This window comes from Hevea brasiliensis, chromosome 14 (genome assembly GCF_030052815.1).
Source record: "Hevea brasiliensis isolate MT/VB/25A 57/8 chromosome 14, ASM3005281v1, whole genome shotgun sequence".
In the NCBI taxonomy this organism is placed as follows: domain Eukaryota; kingdom Viridiplantae; phylum Streptophyta; class Magnoliopsida; order Malpighiales; family Euphorbiaceae; genus Hevea; species Hevea brasiliensis.
Window position 1 is genome coordinate 26,660,866 of NC_079506.1, and position 12,810 is coordinate 26,673,675.

Consider the following 12,810-nt stretch of genomic DNA (forward strand, 5'->3'; position numbering starts at 1 on the left):
TTGAAAACATTTTAACTTTTATGAACTCAAATCCAGTACCTTCAATTTATGAACTCTACCCGTTATGATCCTGGAACATTGGCGGACAGAGAGCTAGTCAACAACCCATGCATGGCCTCAAATGGAGAGGAAAAGTTGGCAAGTAAATCTCATGCAACTTCAGCAATTAATATTTGGAACTTCCTCAAAATGAGTTGTTTCTCAACATGGAAAGGCAATAACATTCAAAACTAGAATGTTACCGCAACACAAATCCAGACAGATGCCCATTCAGAAATCCATAGATTGGCATTTAGTCGACGCTTTACATTTTTTCCCCTTTACTTTCTTCCCCCCATTTTTGCCCAACTTCTTTGGTTTCTCATCCATAACCGGTTGTGTACTCTGTAAGTGTTGATGAATGGCTCCCAGGGGATCTGACTGGAAAGCAGGATGGTTAAGAACAGTACCCAATTGTTTCCCTTCCTTCAATCTGATAAGAATCAAGCAGTTAGCTACACAATGATGAATAAAATTGTAAACAATTAAAAAAAAATTGTAACAAGATAAAAATGCATGGATTTGAAGCACGCACATTAGTTTTTGTCTAGATTTACAATTCAGTTTAAACTCAGCTGCAGGAGTTGATTGCTGTTTCTGAGAAGCCGTCAACTCCGGAAGGAACTCTGTAAGTGCAGACAGATCATATGCTTTCAATTTCTTCTGTCGACTTCGGAGCTTCTTTTTCTGGAGAATAGGAACAATTTGCTTAGCTTGTTTAGTATACCATATGTAAGGTACACAAAGAATTCCAGCATGGAAGGAAAATGTTTATTACACAGCAAGGTGCATAAGCTATTCAAACAAAATAAAAGAGAACTCCACTCATGCAAATGCACAAATTAAGATGTAAAATAAAATAAGAGCACACAAAATTACAAAATATGCTCTATTATCCTGAAATAAGAATAACAAGTTCAGCAAAATATAGAACAAATGACATTGTCACTAGAATTGTAAATGAGTCCAGCCGAGTTTTAAATGGCTCAGGCTTGGCTAGTTAGATTTTCATTGAACTCAAGTCTGGCTCCTATTTAGCTCAATTATCAAACTCATGAGTTAGCTCATCAAACTTAATAAGCAAAATCACTAACAAAATTATTTTATTAATTATTATTTAAAACTCATTTAATAACACACCCAATAAAATCACAATAATTAAATTATAATAGCCATTATATATATAATGAAATTAATATATAAATGAATTAGTTCACAGGCCTAAAAAAGAGAAAACTCATGAGATTATAAATGAGCTAACTCGTGAACCTAGACAAGACAAATTCAAGTTCAGCTCATCTATTAAATAAGCCTAAAAATCAAGCTTGAGCTCAACTCATTAAACAAACAAGTCAAGCCAAGCCTTGAGAAAAGCGGCTCACCTCAAATACACCTCCAAACTCTAGAGACTTCATTAGATTACAAATGATGACACTCTTTTTTTCCCCCCCAACCATTCTTTTTGGATGAAGCTACTTTTGTTTAGTATATTTTCTCAAATGGCATCAAAAAAAGTATAGCACAATTAGAAGGAACAGTTTGCACAAAAAATAGTTCATCATCCAAAGCTTCAATAATTTATTACTTGGGTTGAGGAGACAGAGAGGTTACACTTTGATGTTTTGGGGACATTTTGAACATTAAATCACTTGTTATTAATAAAGAAAAAAACCACTGGCTCCAGCTGTTATTCATTTCTGCATCAATTAGAGCTAGTTGTAGATATCAGCAATCCATTTGTGGATAGTTTGCCTTTCCAATTATCTTGAGAAATGAACTCTTCATTATAGCTAATTGTCATGGCAAATATCATCCCATTCCCATCTATCTATATATTCAGCATTACATCCACTTCAAAGAGTAGAAAGGAAAGATTTTAAGCAACTGAACAGAAAGGACAAGAGAGAGAGAGAGAACATGAGTTTTTTTTTTTTTTTTTCTGTTTGAACATTTACAAAGAATAATGTTTAAGAAAAATCATTTTCCAACCATGCTCCTGTACTTTCATCTTCATTCTTTATAAAAAGTGCAAACGTGCAACAAAACTTAACCATCTAACTTGTATCTTTTCTTATGCCAGTTTGCCACATATACTCTTCATCCAAATGAAGCTTGGAGTGGCATCAAATAGAAGCACTAAAAGAAAAACAGTTGTCACAGTGGGGTTGTTAGGATATAGACTCATTCACCTGACCTGGTGGCTCATTCTCCATGACCAAAACCAAACCAGAATTCGAAGAAGGAAGAGAAGAAGAGGGCAGAAGAAGAAAGGAAAGAAGTATCGATAAGAGAATAGAAGATAGGGAGAGAATAGAAAGATAGAGAGAGAGAAATTAAAGAGAGAAAACAGATTCTTGCATTATTGATCAATGAATTCTTTAACGTACAGAACACCCTATTTATCTTCAGTAATACAATTCCCGCCATTCAATATTACAGTTACCTTCTATCTAAGTGACTTTCAAACTAATCAGTAACACTGAACTTTTAGTCACAACATTACCCTCCCCTTTGAAACCATTCTTGTCCTCAAGAATGAATTGTGGAAATTTGCCTCTAATGAAGATTGACATTCACAAATAACATCCTGCATGAGTTTGGCCTTCAGTAAAGTCATTGCCAAAACTTGTTGAAGATGCCACTTTCACTCGTCCACATTTGTCCATGAATAATAGCAGATGCTGTGAGAAGTGAAAAATGAACTTCCATTTGCACAAAGTCCCATGAACCCCTTCAAAAAATGAATTGTTAATTGACTGTGCATTAGATTTTTTTTTTTTTTTAATCTTTTTCTTCTCCAAATTTCTCATTCTTGCTTATTCAAGATCACAATACCATTTGACGTCCAGCCACAAATATGATTCCCATTCCTAAATTCATTCATATTTTCGCAAACAGAAAAGATACCCATCTTAGAATACTTCTTATCAAAGCTCATGGTACCTTTGCAAATCACTTTGACATTTTCACAAACAGTTTCAATACCTGACTTATCCCTTGACAAAAAAACACATTCTTTTCTTCTGTCTTCTCCTGATTTCAGAAGTATTCTCCTTGAGCATTATATGATTGCAGTATCTCAACCCTAATAAACTACCAACAAGATTCTAGTCCCCTCTTTCACATTTTATTTCTTCAAAAACACTTATATTTTCTTCTTTAACTGAAACATTCTCAACAACCAAAACCTTCTTGTTTTCAAAAAAATTAACAAGCCTAGCAGCAAGAGGGATACCTTCCTTATTAAAGACTTTAACATTCTCAGCAAAAAGATTGATATCTGTTGGAAATCAACAAGAACAACAAGACCCTAGGAATGTTCGTGAGATGATTCAATATGCAATTGCACAAGAAGCTCCAATTAAAAGGATTAGAGTTAAGAAGATGTAAGAATTGATTGAGGAAGCAGTTACACAAGAAGGTAAATATGGAGCTGCAATCAATAAATTAGGGTTACAAAAAGATAGAAAGTGGCTTAATTTGATTTAAGTTTGCGTGGGTGATGATCGAGAAATATTTGGATAGAATTGATGAAATTTTATGCAAATTTAGTTTTTTTTTTTTCATCTAGGAAAAATCTGAATAGTTTTATTTAATTATTTTTAGTCAGATATGTGTTTTGAGCCTTATTTATGTGTTTTTGGGTCTTAGGCAGGAGTGCAGTCCACTCCAGCTTTTTTATTAGTTTTTAGGGTTTTTTTTTTTTTTTAGTTTAGGTATTAGGGTTTCAACCGCATATATAAGCTAACTTAATACTTTTTCAGGAGAACATTACTTTTGATTAAATTAATACAAGAGATAGATTTTTCCTAAGTTCTTTCTTGAACTAACCTAAATTCTTCAAGAGTGATTTATCTTGTAAGGTTTAACAATCTTGATATTCTTGGTTCTTGTTTAATTATAAACTTTGGGTCAAGAATTTTTAATTCTACATTTGAATTATCTTGGTTTTCAATTCAATATGATTGATAGGTCAAGGTATTTTTTCGTGTTTGCACTTGATTTTGACTTTCTTGGGATTATAAACCAAACCTGTTCATGGGTTTCAAAGCATCATTCTTGAAGTTTGCATCAATATCCCTGTCACCTTGAGTTTTAAATTGAACAGAAGGAGTTGGATTGAATGAAAGGTCACACCAAATAGAGACCAATTTCTTATCCTATTTTTGTTCAAGATTGTATCCATTTCTCTCCTTGAAATCAAATGTTTTACCATCTTGAATTGGTAATCTCAATTCACGATCCTCACTCCAAGATGCCTCAGAATTATGGACTTTTGGTTGAGAAGCTTGAAAAAACTCCATAATTTGATCATTTTCTGCAAAAGCTCCAAGTTATCTTCGTGATTCCTAACGCTCGATGCATGCAGTTCTTGACGCCATTCCTAACTCGAATCTTGAAATTTCTTCCCCAAGGATTGCATGCATCCCTCAAGTTGCAATGCCACATTATGCCCTTGCAACACCATCCCTTGCTTTTTTTTCTCGCCAATTTCAGATCTGTTAGGGTCCTCTGGATCGAACTGCTCTAATACCAAGTTGTTAGGATATATACTCATTCACCTGACCTGATGGCTCATTCTCCATGACTGAACAAGAATTGGGAGAAGGAGGAAGAGAAGAAGAGGGCAGAAGAAGAAAGGGAAGAAGTATTGAGAAGAGAATAGAAGATAGGGAGAGAATAGAAACAGAGAGAGAGAGAGAGAGAAAGAGAGAGAGATAGAAATTAAAGAGAGAAAACAGATTCTTTTATTATTGATCAATGAATTCTTCAATGTACAGAACACTCTATTTATCTTCAGTAATACAATTCCCGCCATTCAAGATTACAGTTAGCTTCTATCTAACTGACTAACTGACTCTCAAACTAGTCAGTAACACAGAACACTTAGTCACAACAGGGATAAAGGGAGTTCAAAGGCTATATATAAGAGATCCCAGGCCATGTTATCCAATATGCAGCACAAACTTTGAATTCAATTATCCAACCAGTAATTTTGATACCTTTAAAATAATTAAATATATAAGCTAACAAACCACATTTATCTAATCCCCCAAAGCCATTATAAGCACCACAAAATGAAAAATAAGAGATGCCAAGACAGAACGCCATTAGAACAACACAAGCCAAAGAAGAAAAAGCAACTACATAGTTGCTCAAATACCTCAAAGGGACATAACTGCAACGAATAAAAAGTGGAAAAGAGTAATTATTCCTTTGATTCTACAAACAAATCACCATGAACAGTGCATGGACAAGCAGTTCAACTCAATCTAGACAATTCGGAATCCAACATAACTATAGCAGGTGGATATAATACCTACCTTAGTAATGGACTTTTGGGCAGTCAAACTGGCAACCGTATCCCTAACCTCTGCATAAAAATTGACCAAAAAGAAAAAAAAAATCCTATCATGGAACCTTTTAGCAAAAGAGAGATAGAAACCAATTAAGACTATATCACTAATTCCATTAACCCACAAAGGATGCATTTGAGTAAGCGAACTAATTTGAACACATCAAGTGTTAAGAGAGAGAGAGAGAGAGAGAGAGAGAGAGAGAAATTCCTGCTTCAGAATAAGAAGCTAAAAACTCACTGGTATAAAATTCAAGTTTCTTCTCGAATTTCCGATCCGCTTTAGTCATAGAATCTTGTCTGCAAAATAAATAAATAAATAAATTTTACAGAACAGAATTTAGGAGAAATTATGAGGGAGTTGAAATGATTAGAGTACCTTGATTTTCCCATGCTTCAAGATTTCGAATATCAGTTTCGACACTTCTCTGGTTCGATCGTTTAAATTTCAGATTCTATCTGCAACTCTCTCTTTCTCCCTCTCTCTCGTGTGTCTTTTAGAAATCTTTATATACCCTCTGCCGTCAATCTAAACAACGACAGCGAAAGCCTTGAGAGTGGTATTTGTTGAACAACGATAGCAAACGAGAACGGCAACGGTGAACGACGGCGATTGCGGTGGCTTTAGGACTCAAGGGTTTAGTCTTTTGTAATAGGATAGAAAGTCGAATTGTGGCCTCTTCTCTCGAACGGTTATTGTGGGCTTATGGCATTGTGGGCTCACCATGACAATTAAAACGACGCGGTTAATAATTAACACCTGTTCGATTCAAACCAAGAATTTATTTGAACAAATTTCTAATAATTCATTTACAAATAAATTTTTCCATTTAGTGAGATATAACTTAAAATGGTATTATTATTATTATTATTATTATTATTATTATTATTATTATTATTTATTTTTATAAAATTTTATATTTAATTAAAGTTAAATATAAATAAAATTAAAAATTTTAAATTTATATAAATTTTAAAATTAATTTTAATAATAAAAAAATAATTATAATTAACTTAAAAAATAAAAAATATTTTCAAAAAATTATTATGTAGTTTTTATATTTTAATAATTATAAAACTAATTATTTAGTCTCTATATTTAAAAAAATATATTATTTAATTTATGTATAAACTTTCATTAAACTATTTAGTCATTTCGTTAAATTTTTTGTTAGTCAATATTAGTCAATCTACTATTTAATCTTTTTATTTTAATAAAACTATATAATTAATCCCTATATTTTAAAAAAAATATTAATTAATCTCTATAATTTGACTTTATAAATTATTTTTTATATATAAACTATCCTAATTCTCTCTCCTTTATTTCTTTCTTATCATTTTCTATTTCTTTCACCATATTTCTTTTTCTTTACATCCACACTTTTATCTCCCTATTCTCTCTTTTTTTTTATTTATCAATAAAAATAGTATAAACTATCTACGCAAAAAAATTAATTAGTTTTTTTAAATTTCTAAATAATTAAAAAAATATATTTTTAAATAGAGAAAACATAAAAATGATGTCTAAAGAATTAAAAATTTAAAAAAATATATAAATTAAGATTTAGTCCCCACATAGTAATTTTTTATCTAGAAATATATTTTTTAAAATATATAAATTAATTAATTAATTTTATTAAAATAAAAATAATTAAATAATAATATTTTTAAAATATAAAGATCAACTAATTGATTTTTTTTAAGATAGAGAAATTAAATAGTAATGTGAATAATATGAGTAATAAAAATTTTGATGAAAAAATTAAATATTTTAACAAAAATTTTTACAGGGATAAAATAGTATATTTTTTAAAATATAAAATTAAATTATTAATTTTATTAAAATATATAGATTAAATTATAATTTTTTTAAAATATTTTTAATAAAATTAACATTCTATGATTTTTATATTTATATACAGTATAAATGGATAGTGTATATTTTTTAAAATATAAAATTAAATTATTAATTTTATTAAAATATATAAATTAAATTATAATTTTTTAAATATTTTTAATAAAATTAACATTATATGATTTTTATATTTATATACAGTATAAACGGATAGTGTTTAAAGTAATTTATTTTATTCTTAAAAAAGTAATTTAATTTTAAATAAACTTATAATTTCATTTTAATAAAACTCCTTATTAATATTAATTCAGTCTTAAAAAAACAAAAGTTCTCCCTACTCCTGACATTTTGTCAGTCTACTTTTTTATTTACGGTCGATCCAAGGCGCTGTACAGTGAAATCTGCGCCTCAGTTTTGTTATAATGACGGGGTAACGGACACAAAACGCGCGCGCATATATATATACATTTAAAAAATAAAAATGATAATATTATAAATAAAATAAAATTTAAAATAAATTTAAATAAGTGAATAAAATAAAAAGAAGTAAAGAGGATAAATTTATTAAAATATAAACTCAACGCAAAACTTTAAAAAACCATGGGGACAATTGCCCACCGTCCAATGAAGGATTTGCTACGGTTGAACCTGTTTTGGATTTTTTAAAAAAGAAATATATATCATATTATGTAAAATTAATTTATACTAAATAAATTTTCATAATCTATTATGTTTTTTCTTATTTTAACTATTTATTTATTTATATATATATTATTACTATATTTAAATTTAAATTAATAATTATTTACTAACAAGCATTGACCTATTACATTTTTAAGAGATAAACTCAGTTTTGATATTGAGAATAAATATTTATGTCGTGTCTTTTTAAATCTATTTGTATTTTAAATTTTTTTAATATGTAAATTTTTTTTATTGCAAAAAGTATATAAAAAAATAATTTTTTTATAGATAAAAATCACATAACTATAAACATTCACCATGCTTGCAATAAATATTTGTAAATGTTGTTGTTTGAAGAAAGAAAATAAAAGTTGTTATGATTAATTTAGTAAAAACATAGAAAAATAAATATACGTCATTTAGGGATTGAATAATCCTAATATATAATTAGAAAGAATCAATTTTCCTTTATTTTTTTACTATTTATGAATATTTTCAATTAAATTTCGTGTATTAAAATTAATTTTTTTTATGAATAATTTTAAAGAAATATTTAATTTTTTTATATTAATTTAATATATTTAAAATATTTTTTATAAAATTCAACTATAATTAATAAGAATTAGAGATATTATAGCTTACCAAAACCTGTTGGGCAGAGTCAATTTTCTTTCATTTCCAAAGAGCATACTCCAAAAACTGAAGGAGTGTTTATTCATTATCATACTATCATCAATTATCGTAGCATATTCTAAAATTTTGCAATGATGTCGGCTTTCTATAACCTCTCTTTATGATGCCAAATTTCCTGGACAACTGCACGTGACATTATATTACATCTCACTTCATAATTTTAATTTGTTATTAAAAAAATTTTAAATTTTATTTTTATTTTATAAAAAAATCTTCTAACATATTATAATAAATTTTTAAGTTAAAAAAATTATTAATTTTTTTTCTCTTACACGCAAAATACAACAATTATTTTAATTATTATTTATGCCTAAAATAAAAATATTAATACTATCACAATAATTTATTTTTTATAAAAATAAATTATTTATTTTTTATTAGAAAATATTAATGTAACAGACGTTATACTATAATTTAAAAAAATTTAATTTGAAAAATCTATTATTATAGATTAGAGAGATTTTTTTATAAAATAAAATTAAAATATAAATTTTTTTTTAATAATTATTTAAAATTAAAAAATAAAAAATAAACAATAAAATTTACCCTCAAAATGAAATTAAAAATCAAGATTTAATTAATAATACTCAAACTAATTATTAATCCTTTTTTATTTATATTTTTTTATTATTTAAAAAGATTAAAAATATTAATTTTTTATTTTATTTTTTATTTATTAAATATAATAATTATTCACATAATTTTTTTAAAATTCATATTAACATTTTATTTCTTCTAATTAGATAAAATTAAAAAATTCAATTAAATATAAAAATATTTTATTATAATTTAAATAATTTACTTATTATTTAAATTATCACATAAAAATAGACGAAGATAGTGTAATTTTGTAAGTGATTAGAGTGCTGTCTGTTACCGATATCATTTGCCATAAGAATTTAGTATTTTTTAAAATACATATTATTATTTTTTTCAAAAATATTATGAACAGACGACACACTAAGCCCTTCGTCTTCCACCATAAGCTTGCTTGCATATAGAACTAGGCTTTTGTGAAGGCGTACACAGCGGAGACGAACCTGGACATCCTTGTAAACAATTATTCCCCAAGCTACCGGTGATATGCACCTCACCGGCGAAAAACCCCAACGGCGGCTTTCCAATCAAGAAATTCCCGTCCAAGAACAGCCTTCTCAAACTCTTCTTCTTACTGTACTCCAATGGAATCTTGCCACGTAGCCGATTGTATCTCAGTGACAAAGACGACAGCTGCGGATAAGCTGAGAAATTCACGGGGGCGTGTCCCTCGATTTTGTTGAACCCGAGATCAATCGCCACCAGGTCGCTGTAGCCATTTGCAGGTTTGGAGATCTCGATGCGTGTCAGGCTGTTATTGGCTAAATCTACCTGTTGAAGCGCTGGCAAGGCAAAGAACCAGGGTTCTATTGCCCCGGTTAATGAGTTCTCGCTAAGTTCCACCACTGCCAACTGAGTTAACCCGTCAAAGGACCATTTTGATAATGACCCAGATAAAGAATTGCTCTTTAAAGCTAGTTCTAGCAAGTTGGGAGGTAGTTTTGGTAGAGACCCAGTTAGCTTATTGTAACTAAGATCGAGTCTCCTTAAACTAGACATTGAATTCATGCCTTTTGGGAGATACCCAGATAAGGAATTACGCGAAAGGTCCAAAACTTCAAGGGATTTAAGGTTGGTGATGAAGTTAGGGAGTGAGCCAGAGAACGAGTTGGAATGGAGAGTCAACGTCTGGAGGTTAAAAAGAAAGGAAATGAAGGATGGGATAGGACCAAAAAAGTTGTTATCAGAGAGGTCAAGAACAGTGAGGTTACTGAGTTGAGAAACAAGTGGGGTAAGCTGACCTGAGTAGCCAACAGGGTCTAGAGTGAGTTGGGTGACTCGGGTTGGGTCAGAGGAGCAGGTGATGCCGCAGGTGAAGTGGGTCCGGCGAGGGGAGGCACATGGATCGGTGGTGAAGTCCCAGGAGGCAAGGCAGGACCATGATGGGATGGAACGTGGCTTGATGGAAGCTTTAAAGGCCTTGAGAGCAGAGATGTCCTGTGGTGAAGTGAGAGCAAAAATCAGGAAATTTCTGGACATGAAGAGAAACAAGAAAAGAAGAAAGTGGAGAAATTTGAACATTTTTCGGTAGAAAGTGAATAGAGGTTATGGTAGAGAAGAGTGGCAAAGGAATAATGTGGAAGTGGAGATCTAGAAAGGACTTATCCTGGAGTCGGAGCTGGATTTTTTTTCCCCCTCAACAATACTTTTGGTTGGTTTAAGGGAAAAAAATTACCTAACTTGGAAGAAAGTATAAATATATAAATCTTATTTGTTTTTTTAAATTTGTTTTACATTTGGAATTGTTGATTATTTTTTTAATAATATTTTTTTAAAATCAAATATAACTTTTTTTAAAGTATAATAGATATACTTATCACTTGATAGTTAAATTTTACTGTAGATTAGATAGATAATAAATTAAATTTAAATAAAAAATTTTCACTAATTTAAGATGATAAATTATACAATACATTCAAATCATGGCTTTTATAAATATAAAATTCTCTCCTCGCAATTTATGGAGGGACCTCTATTTATGTGAATATAAAGAGCACCAGTACTTTGTACTCTGAATGCATTTAATAAAATAATTGTGCGTAAGTTTTGTTTGTTTGACAAAAAAATATTTATATTTTATATTTATAAAATATATTTTAATTAATAAATTTTAATTTAATATTATAAAAATTATTTTTAGTTAATGTTAAATAAATAAAATAAATATTTTAACGTTAATCTACTTTAGTATTTGTTTGCCACTGTGATTTGATTACTTAAACCGTTTTTTTCAAAAGAAATTATTTAGATTTTACTTAAAAAACAATTTGAAAATAATTGCTTTTCTATTTTGATATTTTAAATATTAAAATTAATTTAAATTAATTTTTAATACTTTTTAATTAATATATTTTAAAAAGTTTTTTTTTCTCCTTAGCTGTTTCAATAGACCCTTAATTACATCTCACACTCTTATTTTAATAAAAGAAATATGTGGTGAGAAATTATAATGAAATACAATTTTGTATACAATGAGTATGGTAATTTATCTTTCACAAAATTTTATAATATTGAAGATTATCATTTGAATAGATATTTGTCTTTTGTTTTTAAAAAATTAATATAGAGAAAAAGCTTTTTTTAAGGTTATGATATTAATTATCTAAAAAAGACACAATTTTATATTTATATTTTGATAGGCAATAATATAATATTATTTTTTTAAATACAATGGATTATAATTAGAATTCAAATTCAAAATTTATAACTCTGGATTTTACTAATACCATCCATCTAAAATTCATTAATTTTTAAAAATATTATATTAAGTAAATAAATAAATATTATATATATATTATAATAACTTTTTATTAATTAAATATAAATACTTAAATTATTTAACACTGTTCACATTACAATTTGAAATAAATTAACATATATATATATATATATTAAAAATTTTGGTATGAGTGATCTAAGAATGAATAAATTATATACACATCAATTAAAATAAATTTTAATAAATTGAAAAAATAAATTATATACATTCAATTACACTTCTATATTATCAATTAGAAATAATCTGATTATTCTGTTTTCATGTGTTAAAGAGTGAGAAAGTTTTAAATTTAAGTCTTTCTATTTATTTATTTTAATAAAATTATATATTCTTCTTTTATGATGAAAAAGAGAAATAATCAACAAGTAGTTAAAATTAAATCATTATAATACAATAAAATTTATCATTATAATACAATAAAATTTTTCTTAGTCATGATAAAGTTTGTTTGCTTGGAGAACACTTCTTTTCCCATTATTAACAATTGCAGTTAAGCTAATGTTGACTTGTGACATCAACAAAACTGCTTTCTACACCAAACCTCCATAATTAAATAAATGAATATGACATTGAGTTATAATATCAAAAAGTAATTTTCAATTATTAAATTAATAATTTAAGAGTTAATATACACTTAATCATCTATCTTGTAGTGCAATAGATAAAGAGTTTAAACTATAATAATAATAATAACAATAATAATAATAATAATAAGTCCAAACTATTCAAATTATTTTAGAAATTGAGAACTCTCAACTTTTATCCTATTTGGTTTAATTTAGTAAAAAAATAATTTATTAACAT

The 12,810-nt window shown here is 28.0% G+C and overlaps 2 protein-coding genes across 2 annotated transcripts; both read right to left on the minus strand.

Moving 5' to 3' along the window:
• Positions 1-122: 122 nt before the first annotated feature.
• LOC110651951 (uncharacterized) lies at positions 123-6,112 on the minus strand. The gene is made up of 5 exons (XM_021807432.2): positions 5,775-6,112; positions 5,637-5,695; positions 5,364-5,413; positions 575-726; positions 123-472 (listed from the first exon to the last, which is right to left on the minus strand). The coding sequence occupies exons 1-5, from the start codon at positions 5,786-5,788 to the stop codon at positions 271-273; spliced, it is 477 nt and encodes a 158-aa protein (XP_021663124.2). The 5' UTR covers positions 5,789-6,112; the 3' UTR covers positions 123-270.
• Positions 6,113-9,452: 3,340 nt separating this feature from the next.
• Positions 9,453-10,875, minus strand: LOC131173312 (probable LRR receptor-like serine/threonine-protein kinase IRK). Its single transcript, XM_058135444.1, has one exon. It carries the CDS (start codon positions 10,746-10,748, stop codon positions 9,591-9,593), a length of 1,158 nt encoding a protein of 385 aa, XP_057991427.1. The 5' UTR covers positions 10,749-10,875; the 3' UTR covers positions 9,453-9,590.
• Between the last annotated feature and the right edge of the window lie 1,935 nt (positions 10,876-12,810).